Source organism: Tamandua tetradactyla, chromosome 10, assembly GCF_023851605.1.
Source record: "Tamandua tetradactyla isolate mTamTet1 chromosome 10, mTamTet1.pri, whole genome shotgun sequence".
Taxonomy (NCBI): domain Eukaryota; kingdom Metazoa; phylum Chordata; class Mammalia; order Pilosa; family Myrmecophagidae; genus Tamandua; species Tamandua tetradactyla.
Window position 1 is genome coordinate 107650417 of NC_135336.1, and position 17912 is coordinate 107668328.

Sequence of the window (17912 nt, forward strand, 5' to 3'; positions counted from 1 at the left end):
CTGGCCCCGGGGTCCCTCCCTGCAGCAGCGGCCTGAGCCTGGCCCGCCCTCTCCCCGCAGGACGACATGGAGGGCTCCGGGGTGCCCTTCTGGACGGCCCGAGGCGCCGGTGGACCTCAGGTACTGCCCCCGCCGCGGCCAGGCCCCCATGCTGAGGTGCAGAAGCGGCTGGGGAGGGTCTTGGCCCCCGGGTGGGGCGGGGCGGCCCCCAGACCCTTCTCTGGAAAAACCCAGGCCTTCGCTCCTTGGGGCTTTCGTGTGAGATGTGGCTGTCCGACCTGACACCTGAGTGGAAGGGGCTCCGGCCCCCACCCCTCCACATGGCGCCTGGCCAGCCCCTGCCCCTGCCCGTCCCCACCCCACGGTGTAGACCTGGGTCAGGGGTCCCCGCCCCCCCGGGCATGGAGACACTGGGCCCCCCAGTCTGCGGAATCCACCAAATACACGTGGGTTTTGTGAACACTCGAGTGGTTGACACTGAACTCCCCAACCTCGTGCCTTTCCTCTCACACTGAAACGTTCCCATCCTCAGCTGCTTCAGCATCAGGATAGCTTGAGCCAGAGACGTGTCACCTGGGGGGGTGGGTGGGGGCAGAGGCACGGCGCCCTGTTGGACGTGACCGGCCACAGCCGGGCCCCGGGGTAGGGAGAGGAAGCTTGCCTGAGCTCTCCACTTAAGTCCGGTGAGAACATCTCTGCATCGGGGGCAGCTTTCCGAGCAAAGGGAGTGGGGCTGTGTGTGGATGGTCCTCACGAGGGTATACCCAGGCAGGGAGCAGCGTGTTGGGCTGTCAGCGCAGGTGCCCCCAGGGCTGGGTGATGGGCAGACTCGGGGCTCCCCTCGGCCCAGCCAGAGCCCAGAGTCCCAGAGGAAGACATCCATGGGCCCTGGGGTGGACACCCCCGAGCTTGGGCCGCCGCAGGACTGATGCCCCCTTCCCGCCCACAGGGCCCTCCAGGCAGGCCTGGACTCAAGGTCAGTGACAAGGACGCCCCAAGGGTATCGCTCTCCCCCTCCCCGTGGGCCGGGTCCCTGGAGCAGCATACACCTCGGGGGCAATCTACAAGTGCCCAGGAGTGTGGAGGGGGATAAGGACGGGTGGCTCCCCTTCCTGGGCAGCTGGCTTGAGGCGTGGCCAGAGGCTGTCCCCTCCTGGGTGCTGAGTCCTGGCTTTGGGCATCAGACGTGCACCTGGCCGTTCGCTGAATGGGGGGGGAAGGGGTATAGGACAGCAGTCCCCACTGCCCAGACCCAGGGCTGCACCCCCAGGGCAGGGGCTGAATCGGCCAGCGGGCATGGGGGCACAATGTTCCCGACCCCAAGGCCCTGAGGAGCAGGAGGGGCTCCCCTTCCTGGGGTGGCCGGGTGTGCCCCCTCACTCATTGAGCCCCTCTGTCCACACAGGGGGATCCCGGGGTACCTGGGCCCCCAGGGACCAAGGTAAGAACTTCTGGGGCCCCCAACTCTGACCGTCTTCACAGGTCCTAGGGGGCCGAAGCGAGGCCAGGAGCTGGACAGGCCTGCGCCCCCTTGGCCCCTCCCTGCCCAGCCTCAGCAAAGGGGTGACGTGGGTGGGTGCCCCAGGGCAAGTTCAGTCTGCAGGGGGCCTCCGTGGGGACATGTCAGCCCCCCAGTTCTTCCATTCCCCCTTGCATCCAGCCTGCTGTTTCTTGAGTTCACTAGAGTCCCCCACCCAATTCCAAAGGCGGCCCCTTCAGCACCCAGTCCCACTGACCACCTCTCGGGGACCGTCTCGCCACCCCCCATGAACCATCCTCGTGGGCTGGGAACCCCAGGCAGGGCCTGTCCCCAGGAGCTGGGCGCTCGGCGCCGACATGCGTTCTCCCCACCCTGCTCAGGGAGAAGCCGGAGGGGACGGGGCACGCGGCTTCCCGGGGCTTCCCGGCAGCGAGGGCGCAGCTGGGCCTGCGGTGAGCGCGAGGGGTGTCGTGTGAAAGGGCAGGCCTGGGGGTCCCCCGTGGGGCCCTCGGGGCCCGGTGGCGGCCAGCCGACCCCCCACAGGCAGTTGGCGCTTGGCTCTGCTTCCGACAAGTTGCTCCCTCCCCTTCCTGCAGGGACCGAAAGGAGACAAAGGGAGCCAAGGAGAGAAGGTGGGTGGCTCTGGCGGGCGGAGCTGGGTGGAGAGTCGTGTGTGCGGTGGGGGGTGGCGCCGCAGCCTGTCGAGAGCAGTGCCCACCCGCCTGCCCAAGTCGCCTCTCAGGCCACTGGCTCTGGCCCCTGGGCTCACTCACCCCCGTGGGCTCCGGGGACCCCTCGGCGTCCCAGGCTCCTGCAGGGTCTCTGCAGCGGCTGCGATGTCCCAGGTGAGGGTTGCGCCTTCTCTTCCAGGGCAGCCCGGGGCAGGACGGCATCGGGCAGCCGGGCCTCCCGGGACCTCCGGGACCCCCGGGGCCAGTCATCTACCTGTCAGACCAGGAGGTAAGGACCCCAGCCCCAGGCTGGGGGGCGGTGCTGGGTCTGCCCAGAGCCGGTGAGCATCTCCCTGGTGAGACGGTTTTTAGAATGGTTAGAAGAAAACCCAAGTCTGTGAGTCCAGCGAGGAATGAGTTTTGTCGCAGAAGCGGTCAGCGCCTGGTGGGAAGTGACCGCCCAGGGGCCCTCCCCACGCGTCCAGCCGGCCTGAGCCCCAGTGTCCCCGGGGGGTCACCTGTGAGGGGCTGTCGTGAGGTCCGGGTGCCTGGTGGCCGCACACATGGGGTCAGGCAGGTCCGTCTGTCCAGCGGCCACTCCCCAGGCTGCCAGAGGGGCTGCAGATCCGCGCGGGCGCATGGGGGGGGAGGGGAGGGGGACTGCATACAACGGGGCCCCAGCCGGGGCGCTGCCAGCCTGTGACTCTCGGGATGCCCCAAAACCTGGCAGCCGGGAGGGGCTGGAGGCAAAACCAGAAAGGCTTTGGGAAGTAGAATGCTTGTAAGTTTAGTTTTTGACATTGTGAGCAGTTGAATTTTCATTTCAAACGTGGTCTTTCCTGTTTGCTCTAATGTTTCTTGTCCTACCGACTTGCTGACAGAAGGCGCTTGCCGGTGTGCCCGGCCCCGAGGTACGTGCCCTTTCAGGTCCGAGCAACCCCTGCGGCCAGGCTCTGGGATGCACTGGGCGGGGAGCAGTATCTGCTCCTGAGCTGACCAGGCCCTTCCTCCCGCAGGGCAGGCAGGGCTACGCAGGCCTCCCCGTAAGTCACCCGTGGCCATCCCTGCACTCTGGGGACAGTGGTGGGCAGACATGGGAGGAGGGGAGGAGGGAGGGCTGATGGAGGAAGGAGGAGGGAGGACGGTGGAGGTAGAAGGGAGGAGAGAGGAGGAGGAGGGAGGATGACCTCCTCTTTGCAAGCAGGGAGGGCTGTGTTGACGAGCATGGCCCTTTTGGGGTTGAAGTGGGAACTGGTCAGGCTGGCCGTGATGGTGGCCGGGATGTATCCTCTGGGGGGACATGGACCATGCAGCCCTCACTCCGGCCCCATCTCCTTCCCAGGGACCCGCTGGACCAAAGGGTGACCTGGGCTCCCGAGGAGAGCCAGGATTTCCGGGACAAAAGGTCAGGGTCCTGGGCCCGCCTCGGGCCCCCCACCCCCTGGGCTCCAGACTGGGGAGAGCAGAGCCACGGCCCCCGGCCAAGGCGAGATGGCGCTGAGGTGGACAGGCCCCCAGTGGCCTGGCTAGGGGTCCCAGAGCCCCCAGCGGCTGGTCCCGGGGGTTGGGGGTCGGCCCCAGAGCTGTGCACAGAGGCAGATTCCGACTCAGGGTATCCTGCCGTCACTGCTCCGGGCCCCAGGAACTCCTGGGCTGCAACCCAGATCTCAGTGGCGGATGGGGACCCACAGAGGGTGGTGAGGGGTGGCTCCAGCAGCACCCCCAAATGCTGGCCTCATGCTGGCTGCCGTTTGGGGAAGACTGGGGGGTCACTGTCCCAGGGGAGCTGTCTAGGGGGCGTTGTCCCAGGGGGTGCTGCCCTGGGGTGTTGTCTGGGGGAGCTGTCTGGGGGCTATCCAGGGGGTGCTGCCCTGGGGGGGGTGTCCCAGGTGACCGTGCCAACCAGCACCTCTGTGTTCCAGGGCGAGAAGGGTGAGCCAGGTGCAGTGCACAGACCCCACGGCAGTGTCTTGGCCGCCCAGAAAGGAGCCAAAGTGAGGGGGCGTGGGGTGAGGGGGTGCGGGCCGAGGGGGTGTGGGGCAGCGGGGCCCAGTGTGCATGGATCCTCCTGAGGCAGGGCTTTTCCTGTGGACACGGCCTCCCCTGGACAGGGTTCTGGAACCTTCTGTGGCAGGAGGGCTCTCAGGGTCGCCCCCTTGCACGGCTCTTTCCCATTCCCTGAGCCCCGGGACCCCAGGGGCCCTCAGGATGGGCAGGGCCCCAAACCTGGAGGGTGCTGCCCCCCCACCTCCCGACCCCAACCCCAGAGAGTACCTGGTGTCTCCCCACTCCCGGGTCTCAGGCCCTGAGGGCGCCGGCCTGGACGACCCTCAGTCCTCAATCCTCCCGCGGCTGCTCCCATCCCCCTGGTGGTGCCGGCAGCCTCAGTCCTTCCCGGGGTCCCTGCAGGGGCGATGGCGTGCCCACAGGGGCACAGGAACCATATGCTCTTACACAACTGACGCACTGTCTGTTCTGTGCAGGGAGAGCAGGGTTTCCGAGGACCCCCCGTGAGTATGCCTGCTCCGGCTGGAGCTGTGGGGCTGCGAGAACACGGCGTGGCACAGGGCTGGCGTGGGCATGGGGGGGCAGCCAGGGTCTGAGGCCGGGCGTGGGGGCGCAGCCAGGGCGGCCCTGTGCAGTGTTCTGGCACCTTCCGCCCCGCCCTCCCTCAGGGACACAGGCGGCCCCCGGGCCCCATCCCGCTCGCCTGTGCCCGCGTCTGCCCAGAGCTCGGGGGCCTGGGCTCTCCCCTTGGGGGCAGACAGACACATGCCCAGGAACACTGCGGGAGGTAGGGGGGGAGAGCCCAGGGGTCTCTGCGTGGCCACCTCCCCCTCCTTGGGCACGTGGGACCCTGCCCCCTGCGGCCTCAGTGGCCTTTGCCCCCCTAAGCCCCCTTTTAGGTGACCTGAGTGCTTGTCTGTCCTGCAGGGTCCATACGGCCGTCCCGGGCACAAGGGGGAAATCGGCTTCCCTGGGCGGCCGGTAAGGAGCCGGGGGTCTCCGAGGGGCGGGAGCAGCCCTTGGTGGGGTCAGTGTCCAGCCTGGCCTGGGAGGGGGGACAGCGGAGCCTCGCCCCAAACAGGTCAGCCATGCGATGCCCACCTGAGCCTCCCTGGACGTGGCCGGGGGCATCTGGACCATCCCTGCAGGGAGTCAGCACCCAGGGAAGCCGGCATCCCCGGGGCCCCAGGTGGGGACAGCAGGCACAGCCTGGGCTGCAGGGTCAGCACCTCCAGGGCTGGGACTGGACAAGGCAGGGGCAGCCTCCTCTGCAGGACATGGGCTGATCAGAGCCCCCAACTGCACTGCAGGGTCGGCCCGGCATGAACGGACTGAAAGGGGAGAAGGGGGAGCCTGGAGACGGATTCGGCATGAGGGTAGGTGTTGGGGTGCGGGCAGCGGAGGGGGGCGGGCATCCAGGGCCTGGAGCACGGCAACACCTCTGCACACACAGGTGCACGTGTACCAGCACACAAACGTGTGCATGTGCCCACATGTACTCCCACGCCGGGGCCCACAACTCCTTCTCTGGGTGCCCCACTCCAGCCTACGGGGAAGGGGCCGCTGTCCAGCTAGGGGCTCCCCTCCTAATGTCGGTCAGCTGAGACGCGGGGTGCTGGCCTCGACCGTGACATTTGCCGCGGAGGCTGTGATAGGACAGGCCACAGTCAGCGCGGCCCTCCACAGCCTTGGGACAGGGACGCTCTGCTCGCCACGCCCCAGCCTGGCTGGACGCCACGTCTACATGTGTGGCCGGGCCTGGGCAGAGAACATGGCCATCCTGCAAGTGAACATTTCTAATGGTTCACACCTTTGATCTTTTTAATGCAAAGTATAATATATACAAAGCCAAGAAAGAAAAAAGCAATAGTTTTCAGAGCCTCTCCAACAAGCAGTTACAGCACGGATCTCAGAGTCTGTCATGGGCTGCCCTTCCACCAGCTCAGATGTTTCCTTCCGGCTGCTCCAAACACGGGAGGCTGGAGGAACAGTACCCTAGTGATGCAGCGGCCGCGCTCACCTGTTACCTGCCATTTTCTCTGTTTTACCTCCTCCTTCAATCCCTCTCCCAACCGGTAGGGATCTTCAGACAATGCCTGTTCTGACTGTTTCACATTGAGGAGGGGGGTGGAATTAAGTGATAATCCTGGAGAGGCTGGAACTTCTGGGTTCCCAGGACCCCTCTGGGAATTACAGGTTGCAGGAAGGCAAACCTAGAGCACCAAACCTCCACAGAGTCTCCGTTCTAGCCCTAGGTGCTCTCATGAGTCAGCGGGTGACGCTGGGTGGGGTTTAGCAAACCATGGCACTCAGCTCTGCTACCTGCAGCTGGCAGAGGAGCCGCCTCCAGGAGGCCCTCCTGACCCTACCTGAGCTCTCCTGGCCACTGACGCCATAATTTGGTACACCTCGTCTCCACCCCTTCGTGGAAGGCACTGTCAGTCCCCTGGTGTACTTTTGACTTTTACATCATGTTATTTCTTCATCCTTGCATTCATCTTTGCTTTTGAGTCGTCACACTTGTCTGGGGTCCTAACGACGGGTCATTAGGAAGCTTCCGTCCACCCTGTGGCCCTCAGTGGCCAGCGCCTGCTGTAGATGTGTCCTCAGCCTTCCTCTACCCCCACAGTGTCCACCCGGCCCCCCAGGGCCTCCAGGACCCCGAGGTCCCCCCGGGACTCCGGTCTATGACACCAATGTAAGTTGCCGCACACTCACTTATCCCGCTGCCCTCCAGGAAGTGCCGGGGTGGTCCCTTCCCCCTTGCTTTGCCCTTCCTGGGAGCAGTGCCCACATAGCTCGCTGCAGGGTGGCGGCCCCTCACGGCAGGCTTTGGGACATGCTTTGCAGGCGTTTGTGGAGTCCACTCACCCTGGGCCCCCAGGATTGCCAGGTAAGCACAGCTGGCCGGGAAGCCCAGGCAGGTCCCGCTGCAGCGCAGAGGCTCCCCGAGACAGGAGGGCAGCTCACAGAGGTGTCCCGGGCTCAGCGTGGGGAGGGGGCGACTGTCCCCAACAGCTGATGAAGTGGGTGCCGAACTCAAGACCGTGAAGCTGTGGTCCCCTTGGCCCCCACACCCCACCCTGCCTTCCCGGGCACCCCAGTTCTCAGGGCAGCCTTCCAGGCACCCTGTGAGGTGGCGATGCTCAGAGATCCCCTGCCCCCGACTAGAGTTCGCCCCCCACCCCACTGGGGCCAAGGCGGCACTGCCAGCTCTCGTGAACATGCGGCCCCCACTCCCCTCTGCCCCCTGGGAGCAGGCCATGGGCTGGGGCCCCTGGCCTGCAGCAGCCCTCTGAGAACATGGATGGACGGACAGATGGACAGGCAGGTGGCCCGCTGGCCATGCACTCGTACCGTGACAACCCCCAATGCCCACGTCCCCCTCGTGGCCTGCCCCAGCCGTGAACTCTGTGCACCCTGGGCACACGCCCCTGCGGTCAGGCAGGCAGGGGCCTGTCCAGGGCAGTGGTAACAGCTGTTCTCTGCTCCTCTAGGACACCAGGGGCCTTCAGGACCCAAGGGGGACAAAGGAGACATGGGCCCTCCCGGGTCGCCAGGTAAGGGGCCAGGGGTGGGCCTGGGTCCTGGACACTCACTGGGCAGGACTCACCCACGGGCGTCCCCGGAAGGCCACCCCTCCCAGCTGATGGCAATGAGTGAGGCGAGCGGGGGCCGCATGGGGTGACCGCTGGCCTTACAGCTGGGGCAGTGCCGGGTGGCCGTGGGATGGGCTGCAGACCTGGGCCTGGGGGGCACCCAGCGGTGGCACCCCTCCCTGCGGCATTGAGGAGCCCCAGCACCCCAGCACCAGCACCTGAGACGTGCCTCCCAGTGGCCCATGTGGTTGAGGCTGCTCCGGCCGTTTCGGCGGGTCCCACCTGGGGCTGTGCTGGGGCAGGGGCTGTTCCCAGCAGGGGACCAGGGCCAGCTGCTGAGCCCCCCGTGACGTGGAGCATGGGCTGGGCCCCCCAGACCACTGGGAAGAGAGGTTGCACCCCACAGCCGCATTCGGGAGCCCACAGGGCAGCACCCATCGGAGGCGGGCACCATGCCCCCGCCCAGGGCCTGCCATGGTGAAGGGGCTGCCTTGGGTGTCCTCACCATGCCAGCCTCAGGGGCTACATGCTTGGGTGGGGGTGAGTCAGGAATGGGTGAGGCCAGGCGGAGACAAGAGCAGAACAAAGCACGCCAAGCCGGCCCGGCTCTCTCCGGCCCGAGCACAAAGGCAGAGCGTGACAGGGCCTGGCGGACAGCGCGATTGTACCAGCCAGGGCGAAAGGACAGCCACAGGAGAACTAGCGGATGCCACACCGGACTCGGGCTTCCACTCGACTAAGTCTACAGACAAACCCACGGGCACAGCGTGTCAGCAGACTGGGAACTACTCGGCAGTCCAGCAATTCCAGAGCATCCAAGCACAACGACTCAATTAAGCTCTCTGGGAGCCAGTTTAACGACAGATGAGACAGCGGGAGTGAGAGGCCAGCGCAGGATGTGCAGCCAGACAGGGCCTGGGCCTGGGGGGAGGAGGGATGGTCACGGCAGGTGGGGGCTGGGGAGGAGGAGGGACGGTCACAGCAGGTGGGGGGGGGGGGAGGACGTGGGGGGGGCAGAGAGAGGGGCACTGGGTACAAGCACCCGTGGCAGACAGACCAGCCAAGAATTTTCAAGAACCACTGAAAGATATCAGATTCTAAAAGTGCTTGGGGCACCGAGAAGGGCCGCTGCAGCCCGGCCCATGACGTCTGAGCCAGGACAGAGGCCACCCTGACATGCTAGGGATGAAAGGACAGGAGGGCAGCAGAGAAGGGACGGACAGACAGACAAGTGGGCAGTGGAACAGCAGATGTAGACCAGACATGGCAGAGGCTGCACCCAGCGCCCGTGGGCATGCTGGGCCCGCAGGAGTCCAGGGCTGCCAGGGTGATGTTGCGCCACGCCAAGGTGGAGACACTGCACAGGCTGTGGACGGGGCGGGGGGGGGCGTGGAATGCAAGAGGCCGCTCCGGAAACGAAGACAGTAAAAGCATAAATCCCCTGAGCCCCTCACCACCCTCAGCGTGCAGAGGCTGGACGGCATACCCCGCAGCCGGGTGACAGGCTGGATGGCACACCCCGCAGCCAACACCAGGGCCAGGGCTGTCCCACCAGAACAGGTAGCGCCTCTGCATGCCTAGTCCCTGCATCACTGCCCTCAACAGTTTACGCTTCTCAGCATCCAGCTCAAGAGGCTGGAAATGAACAGCAAATTTAACTTGATGAAAATAGATGAAATGAAATATTGAAGAGCAGGTATTAATGATACAGAAAAAAATATTTCTTGTAACAGAAAGGGTCAAGAAAGCCAGACGGCTGCTCTGTGAAGACCGGCATGGCGTGTAAATGCCAAGAGCAGAGAGTGGCTCCACGGTGGGAGGGATGCTTCCTGACCCCCTGCAGAGCCGGCAGAGCCCCCGCCACGTCACCCAGGGGTCTCCCAGGGCGCGGGGTTCCAGCAGGGAGCAGGGCCAGAGACGGGAATAAAGCACGCGGTGCCTGGAGTAGAAACACAGCTGGCGTCCTCATGGATAGCACGTTCTTTCAGTGTGAACAGCCCTGAAGGAGCTACCGAGAGCACGGAGTGAATCTGCCTAGGTTACCAGATGCAAAGGCAATTCACAAAACCCACGGCCAGCCTTGAACAACTGAAAAATGGAGTTAAAAAGGCGGCACTGGTCTCTGAAATCTGTCCTGTAACTACTTGTTCAGTGAACTTTGAAAATCATTGCTTTCTCTTTCTTTTCTTTGTATATATGTTATACTCATGTTTTTTAAAAATGTTTTTTAAAGGCAGCTCTGGCAAAAACATAAAAAGATCTCAATTAACTAGGAATAAGTGTGACAGAATATAAATGGGAACTCTATGCTGAGAAATACGAAAGTGACTGAAAAAAGGAAGAAAGACAAAAAAACACGCAGGGGTATGAACGGGAGATACAGCCTTGTGAAGGGGCATTTTGGGGAGACCCCCCCGGTCGTGGGGGTGTGAGCTGGAGAGCTACCTGCACTGCAGGGGCTCCTGAAGGACAACGCAGGGCTCTCCACCCGCTCACAGGCGCCCTGGGAGTGGACGCGGCTGTGGGCAGAGGTGGGCACCCACCCCACGGGCAGCGTTGGGGCCGAGCCGCAGGGCGCAGCGCGGACAGCTGGGACGGCAGAGGGGCCCGCGGAGCAGCGGAAAGGATGGTCCTGCCAGTGGCAGTACTGTGTCAACTGTTCAATTATTTCACATCATCCCCAGTAAAGACTCTATTCCAGGTGCACTGCAGGTGCACGTGTGGCAGGTAAATCCACAAAATGTCCGGGAGGTAAAGGGGAACATACTGGGGCAGACAATGCTCAGACAGCACCAGGGATTGTGGTCCTGGGTAAACCAGATGACGTTAAAATCAAGAGCTTCCCAAATCACAGACACCACTTAGTGTTCACATGCAAAGCACGGAAGGAGATATTTGCAAGACATGTGCCCCTAATATATAAAGAACACCTGCAAATCAATAAAAGAAGAGGTAACCCATGGAGCCATGGAGGAAAGACCTGACCAGGCGGCTTGCAGCATAAATCCACTGAGCCTCACCAGTCACAGCCACCGCAGCTCACCTGGGGTGGAGCTGCCCCGTACAAGCCCTTGGGGAGACCATCAGTGACAGCCACTGAGGCTGGGTGGATGCAGACCCCGAGCTGGGCTGAAACCACCATGCAGACCAAGAAGTGGGGGCCTGTCTCCACTGAAAGACGCCTGTGCAGTTTGCAGCTTTTCTCAGGACAGCCACAAACGGGGACCCTCCACAGTACCTGTGGGGAAACATGCATGGCCGTGGCATGTCCACACGCTGGACACCACTTTGCCTTGATGACGGGCCAGCAGCCCACACGGGACACGGTGATACTCTGACATCTAGCTGAGAACAAGAGCTAGTCAGGGAGAGTCCGCTGCTCATTACCCACCTCCATCCAGGTGGGAAGCAGGCGGCATGGCCCACAGCCCTGGGGGCTCCCCTGCATCCTAGTCAGGGGGTGCTACCCAGTGGGCGCCTGCGAGGCGAACCAGGACACTCAGGGTGCCTGGGTGGTGTTCGGGGGGCGGCGGGGCCAGCCGAGTGGATGCGGGAGGGGAGGGGCGCAGGTGCTCAGGCTGGGAGTCAGGCCACTGACCGCTCCAGATGGGAGGATGGACAGACCTCCGGGTGGGTCAGGGATTGGGGGGGCGTGTGCCCCCAGCAGGGGCCGAGCAGACCCATTGGGCATAAGTGCCCTTGCCGTGGCCCAGTGGCCTAGCAGGGTGGGTGCTGGGGGGCCATGTGGGAGGGGCACAGGGTGTCACCCACTAGGGGATCAGGTGCCATTGGGAGGAAGGCACAAGGGGGAGGGATTGGGTGCTGGGGGTGCTTTGGGGAGGGGTGGGGGCTCTGGGGTGGTAGGGGCTGTGGGGTGCTCACCCAAGTGTCTGCCCTTCCCGTGGGGGTGCTTAGGGGCTCTGGAGCTGGAGTCTCACCTCCCCAGGCACATCCGCAGGCGAGGGAGCCTGGAAGAGCTGGGGGGTGGGTTGGCGGGGAGCGAGGGTGGGACCGCGGCGGCCGCAGGAGGGTCTCACTCTGTCTCCTGTCCCGCAGGGCAGTTCCCCTTTGACCTCCTGCACTTGGGGCAGGAATTGAAGGTGGGTGACGTCCCTGCCCAGCCGACTGGGGGAGGGCGCCAGGGGGCTGGGGGTCCTGCCCGCTGGATCATGCACTCCCTTAGCCAACATGCACCCCTGTGGGGTCAACCCCAGAGGGAGGACCCTGAAGCCAAGGGGGCTTGGATGATGCAGCCTGGCCAGATTGGGTTCCAGAAGCTTCCAGCAGCCCCTCCCTGGCTGGGGGGCCCCTGCCTGCCCCACAGAGACGGCTGTGTCAGGCACGCTTCTGCCCGCAGGGGGAGAAAGGAGACCAGGGCGACGTGGGACGGAAGGGTGAACGGGGCGAGCCGGGGGGCGGCGGGTTCTTCGGCTCCAGCGTGCCTGGGCCCCCCGGCCCCCCTGGTCCTCCAGGATACCCCGGGATCCCGGTAAGCCCTGAGGGTGCCCCGGGGCCAGAGAACCCTTTCGAAGCCGGGATGGGGAGGAGACCTCGGCCTCCTAGCTGCCCTCCCAGTCCCGTCCGCACCCTGACTGAGCAGGGCTTGGCTACACCCGAGACGGGCCATCCATCTAAATCCCCCCTGAGAGGAAGCCCCCCCGGGAGGAAGCTGGGGCCGCCTGCCCGTGGCTGTGGGCAGCAGGTGGCCCTCCCTTGTGCTTGCCTTCACCTCTAGGGTCCCAAGGGAGAGAGCATCCAGGGGCCGCCAGGACCCCCAGGACCCCAGGGGCCCCCCGGCATCGGCTATGAAGGACGCCAGGGGCCGCCTGGACCCCCAGGGCCCCCCGGCCCCCCTTCATTTCCTGGCCCCCACAGACAGAGTAAGTAAGGCATGGGGGAGCCTGGTGAGTGCTGCGGCCCCGTCCAGCAGGGACCCGCCCTGCCAGGCGGACTGTGATCACCTCTGCCTCTCTTGCAGCGGTCAGCATTCCAGGCCCCCCAGGCCCGCCTGGGCCCCCAGGCCCCCCTGGATCCATGGGCACCTCCTCCGGGGTGAGCGCCCCGCAGCCTGCCGGGTCACAGCCCCCAGCCCGGCCCCTTCCCTTTGGAGGGTGGGGGAGGGGCTGCCTGGGAGGAGGCCAGGACGGGCCCCAGTGGGGTTTCTGGGGGTGGTGTACAGGGAGTCCCAAAAGGACAGAGAAGTGGCTCCCACAGTGAAAGTGAAAGCTGGGCAGAACCGGACAGAGCTTGGGGGAGGAGGAGGGGGAAGCGGCTGACAGAACCCCGCAGGACCCTCCCCAGCACCAACAAAGGCCCCTCCTCTCCCTGCTCCCCAAGGGCGGCCTCAGCCAGTGCTGCCCCCCCCGCAGAGCCCTTGGAACCCTGCTGCCCCCCACTCGCCCCGCCCCCCCCCGAAACCGGAACGTCCAGCCCCAGCTCCTCGATGCCGCCCCTCGGGCGGGACCTGGCTTGTCTTGCCTGCAAGCGTGTGGGGGGTGTGGTTCTGCCCCATTCTGAGCGCCCCCTCCCCGCACGGGCCTGGGAAGACCCAAGGGCTCAGCTCCCCCGGGTTTGGGGTTCCAGCAGGTGAGGGTCTGGGCCACGTACCAGACCATGCTGAGCGAGCTCGGCGAGGTGCCCGAGGGCTGGCTCGTGTTTGTGGCCGAGAGGGAGGAGCTCTACGTCCGCGTCCAGGGCGGGCTCCGCAAAGTCCTGGTGAGCGTCCCAGCGCCGGGGGGGGGGGGGGCTGGCGGGGGGCGCGGGGCGGGGGGTGCCGGAAGGGCGCGGGATGGGCGCCGTCCGCGCCCGGGCAGTGGGGCTGCTCACCTGCACCTATCACGTGAGCGCCACGGGGCGTGGCCTGCGGGGCTGGGGGGCGGTGTGTGCACGTGCTCGCAGCGTGCTACCAACACCACGGGGGCACCTGTGCTAGGCCAGGTGTCTCGGGTCAGCTCTCAGAGCCACCTGGACCCTTTGGAGGGAGGGTAGAGGCCAGCCCAGGGTCCCGACAGGACGTCCCCTTCCCTGTCCCTGGGGCCTCCCTAGTCTAAGCCTGAGGGATCTGAGGGGACACATAGCATCTGGGGGCCTCCTCCATCCCTTCCTTCTCAGCCCCTGCCCAGCTCCTGGCGTGGAGAGGTCCCTGGAGGCCCGTGTTCTCAGCAGAGGGGGGCTAGGGGTTGGGGGAGCCGTGTTCCAGCCCCGAGGGGCTCAGGTCCTCGCAGGGGGAGGCAGCAATAACAGTTCACCTGACATGGCTGGGGGGGAGACAGATGGTGGTGGAGACAGGTGCCCTGTGAACAGGCGCTGCAGAGGCAGCACCGGGCAGGGAGGCAAGCAGTGGGAGGGAGGAGGTACCTGGGCATTCTGCCAGTGGCCCGGATTGGAATGTCCCAGAATAATCCTGGAATTTTCTTCCAGCTGGAGGCCCGGACCCCTCTGCCACGGGGCCTGGTAAGGAGCATTTCTGTTTCCCACGGCTGTGATGATTTACATCTCAGGGCCTGTGGGCAGCCAGGACACAAGGCTGTGTGATGGTGGGCACCTCGTGCTCTTGTCTCATGACCTTCCCTGGAGCCGAGTGTGTGCACACGGCTGTCCGGCCCCTGCTGGGAGAGTGTGGGGCCCCGGCAGCCCTTCCAGCTCCAGCCATTTGTCCTAGTGAGGATGGCACCCCCTCTCACCTGGCTCCCCACGTGGCTCATCCTTCCAGGCTAGACGCTCCTTAGGGACAAAATACACTTCCCATCTGTTTGTCTTCCCTCAGGCCAGACACAGGGATATGTGCCTCTGGGATGGATGGATGGATGGAGGATGATGGATGGACGGGGGGATGGGGGATGGGGATGGGTGGATGGGTGGATGGTGAATGGAAGTGTTTGAGCTTTTCTAAGTATTGGTTTCCACTGCCGCAGGCCCTTTCTGCAGTGGAAGTCATAACTTTTAAAATGCTACAGGATGAGGCCTTATGTTAAGCCATGTGTGCCACAGGTTCCGTGAGCCTGTTCTCACACATTCACTCATCTATACATTCAACCAACCGTCCTGGGGACAGGATAAAACAGATAAAGGCCCTGCTGCCGTCCTGCTGATGCCTTGCATGCTGCCCACGCGGAAACAGGCTCGCATGGCTCTCCATGGAGCATGGCAGGGCTACCCCGCCGTGGCCTCCCCCCAGGGTCTGGGGGTGCAGCTCCAGCTCACCACCTATGAGGCCAGCCCCCTCCTGTCCCCCAAGAACAAGAAGCTGCAGGTGAAGGAGGGCGCCCTGGGGGGCTTCTGTCCAAGGCCCTGCCTGTCTCCATGTCCACAGGACAATGAAGTGGCTGCTCTGCAACCCCCTGTGCTGCAGCTGCACGACGACAACCCCTCCCCCCTCCGGGAGCAGGCCCCCTCCAGGGTACAGCCCTGGGAAGACCACCTTCTGGGGGGTCTCCCGCGCCTGTCGGACATCCAACTCTACCCTGGGGTCAGGCACCAGGCATCCTACATGCACCCCCGGCCGACAGCACGCCCCACAGCCACACCTGCCCACACCCACCAGGACTTCCAGCCCGTGGTGAGCGCTGGAGCCGGGTGGGGGGAAGGTGCTGGCCCGCGCAGCTCAGGCGCCTGTGCAGCTCAACGCAGGGGTCTCGGGGCAGAGTGGCCTTACAGTGGACCAGACCTGTCTGCAGCGGGGGCGGGGGGCGCGGGCAGAGCACGGCGGGGTGTGCCCAGCGGCTCAGGAGCCAGGGAGGGCACCGAGCGTGACGTGGGCCTGTCCCCGCAGCTGCACCTGGTGGCGCTCAACAGTCCGCTGACGGGCGGCCTGCGCGGGATCCGCGGCGCCGACTTCCAGTGCTTCCAGCAGGCGCGCGCCGCCGGCTTCTCCGGCACCTTCCGGGCCTTCCTCTCGTCGCGCCTGCAGGACCTCTACAGCGTCGTGCGCCGCGCCGACCGCGCCAGCGTGCCCGTCGTCAACCTCAAGGTGGGCAAGCGTGGCCGAGCTCCAGGGTCCCGGGTACCAGCTCCGGGCAGGGGCTTCTCTCAGGGGTCTCGGTGGTCAGGTGCAGGTACCCCCCCCCACTGCTGCTGACTGCTGGGGGTTCACACCCTGCAAGAACCCCGTCCCCCACGTGGGTTCCCCTCTGCCCTGTGCCCCTCCCCCCCACGTGGGGCTCCAGGGGCCACGGGCTCCTGGGTCACTCTGTCCCCTGCAGGACGGGAGCAAAGCTTGAGCCCTGTCCCGCACCCATTTCCTGCCCACAGGACGAGGTGCTGTCTCCCAGCTGGGAAGCCCTGTTCTCGACCCCGGAGGGCCAGCTGAACCCCGGAGCCCGCATCTTTTCTTTCGACGGCAGGGACGTCCTCAGGCACCCCGCCTGGTAGGTCCCCCACCCCCACCGAAGGTCACCCAGCCTGGGCCGTGCCGGAGGGGAGCAGCTGGAGGGGCGTGCTCCCCCTTTTGACAAGACCCCAGCAAAGAAGCCCTTGCGCCGCTCAGGTGCAGCGTGGCTGCCGCTGCCTCTCCTGCTGCCCGAGAAGGGGCGTGCAGACGGCCGAGACATGTGCGCCCCTCAGGGTCAGGGCGAGCTGGCCTGCCCAGGGACCCCCACCGCAAGGGCCTTGCCAGTCCCTGCCACCGTCCCCGTGCCCCTCCTCAGACGGGCGCCTGGACACGTGCCTTTGGCTTCTGCAGAATGCAGGCCCACAGGTGGAGTTTCTCGGCCAGAGCATGGGCACGACTGCACAGGCTCTGGGTGTTAGGGCGGGCCCCAGCCCAGGAGGGGTCCGAGGAGGGCCCGGTCCCTGGGGCTGGCCAGAGTCCGGGAGTCCCCGCAGGTGGCGTCTGTTCTCAACCTGGAGGCGGCGGGCAGGGGCTGGGAGCTCCCGGGAAGGCCCTTGTCTGACCTGCCCGGCCCCAGGCCCGGGCCAGGCTGAGCCCATACAACCTCTGCCCTGCACGCAGCAGGCAAAGCATCCCGGGCTGTGGCGCGGCGCCGCCCTCCGCACATGCCACAGGGAAGCGGAGGGTTCCCCAGGCCCTGAACCGCCCGGGCAGCTGAGACCCGGAGGGGGGGCTGCTCCCGCCCCAGGAGGCGGGGACTGGGCGTGGTTGGGTCCCGGGAGGCGGGGCCTGGGCGTGGCTGGGGGCGAGAGGTGGGGCTGGCCATGGTTGACCCTGGGCGCTCTCGCAGGCCCCAGAAGACCGTGTGGCATGGCTCAGACCCCAGCGGGCGCCGGCTGACTGAGAGCTACTGCGAGACTTGGCGCCGGGAGGACACGGCCGCCACAGGTCAGGCGTCCTCGCTGCTGACGGGCAGGCTGCTGGAGCAGAGGCCCTCCAGATGCCACAATTCCTATATCGTCCTCTGCATCGAGAACAGCGTCGCGACCTCCTCCTCCAAGTAGGGCCTCTGCCCCGGACAGACGGGCATACGGACAGCCAGGGGAGGACAGGCCGCGGGTGGGGCAGAGGAAGCCCCACCGCCTGCCGGGAGGAGACTGCCTGCCCTGGAGGGGGTCCAGCGGCGCCTTCCTGTGTAGTCGTGTTTTCATGTATCCCTCAAGAAATAAAAAGAGCCAAAGAGTATTTTTTAAAAAGTTTAAAACAGAAGGCCTGGTGCAGAGATCCTGTCCCGTCCTCGCTCGTCCACCTGACCGGGAGCTCCAGCCTCCAGCACCGACGTGGCGCTGTCCCAGTGCCCTGCGGAGCCTCGGGCCTGGGTCGGACCCTGAGGCGGGACCTGGCTGGACTCGGCGAGAGGCTGGGCCAGGCCTGCCAGCGCTGGACGGGTTCTCCCAGCAGGCACTGCCCGCACACAGGACGCCGCAACTGCTTGGAGCTCTGACTCGTCCCTGCCTGGTGCCCATCCTTTCTTGCGCCGAATCCGCTCCCGTGTGCTGACCAGCCAGGGTGGGGGCGCCGGGGGACGACTGCTCCCCCTAGAATGGTCAGTCAGGGCAGCCTGGGCCTGTGCAGGGGAGCTGGGTCCCAGCTCTGTGCCCCCTGTGCCCAGTATTCTTGGGGCTCCACCAGGTTCCAGCTGCTGCCCTGACTGCTGTGCCCTTGGAGGCTGGCCGTGGTGCAGGTGGGGCCTGTGCAGCTTTCCTAGAACCTGCCAAACCACAGGGGTAAAGGCCCTGGGTGGCCGCGTGGGCGTGCGCAGGCCG

The 17912-nt window shown here is 65.4% G+C and overlaps 1 protein-coding gene across 1 annotated transcript in view; it reads left to right on the forward strand.

Moving 5' to 3' along the window:
• The window catches only part of COL18A1 (collagen type XVIII alpha 1 chain), a 45338-nt gene extending 28007 nt beyond the window's left edge, over positions 1-17331 (forward strand). The window contains exons 16-41 of the mRNA XM_077119194.1: positions 61-120; positions 950-976; positions 1406-1441; positions 1861-1932; positions 2077-2112; positions 2351-2440; positions 3033-3062; positions 3168-3194; positions 3494-3556; positions 4074-4145; positions 4635-4661; positions 5086-5139; positions 5469-5534; positions 6788-6856; positions 7009-7051; positions 7656-7718; positions 11814-11857; positions 12115-12246; positions 12493-12637; positions 12736-12809; positions 13344-13472; positions 14178-14210; positions 15070-15315; positions 15529-15726; positions 16008-16123; positions 16937-17331. Coding sequence (XP_076975309.1) covers positions 61-120; positions 950-976; positions 1406-1441; positions 1861-1932; positions 2077-2112; positions 2351-2440; positions 3033-3062; positions 3168-3194; positions 3494-3556; positions 4074-4145; positions 4635-4661; positions 5086-5139; positions 5469-5534; positions 6788-6856; positions 7009-7051; positions 7656-7718; positions 11814-11857; positions 12115-12246; positions 12493-12637; positions 12736-12809; positions 13344-13472; positions 14178-14210; positions 15070-15315; positions 15529-15726; positions 16008-16123; positions 16937-17150 — 2166 coding nt within the window. The 3' untranslated portion in view covers positions 17151-17331. The remainder of the gene's footprint in view (positions 1-60; positions 121-949; positions 977-1405; positions 1442-1860; positions 1933-2076; positions 2113-2350; positions 2441-3032; positions 3063-3167; positions 3195-3493; positions 3557-4073; positions 4146-4634; positions 4662-5085; positions 5140-5468; positions 5535-6787; positions 6857-7008; positions 7052-7655; positions 7719-11813; positions 11858-12114; positions 12247-12492; positions 12638-12735; positions 12810-13343; positions 13473-14177; positions 14211-15069; positions 15316-15528; positions 15727-16007; positions 16124-16936) is intronic.
• Positions 17332-17912: the final 581 nt, after the last annotated feature.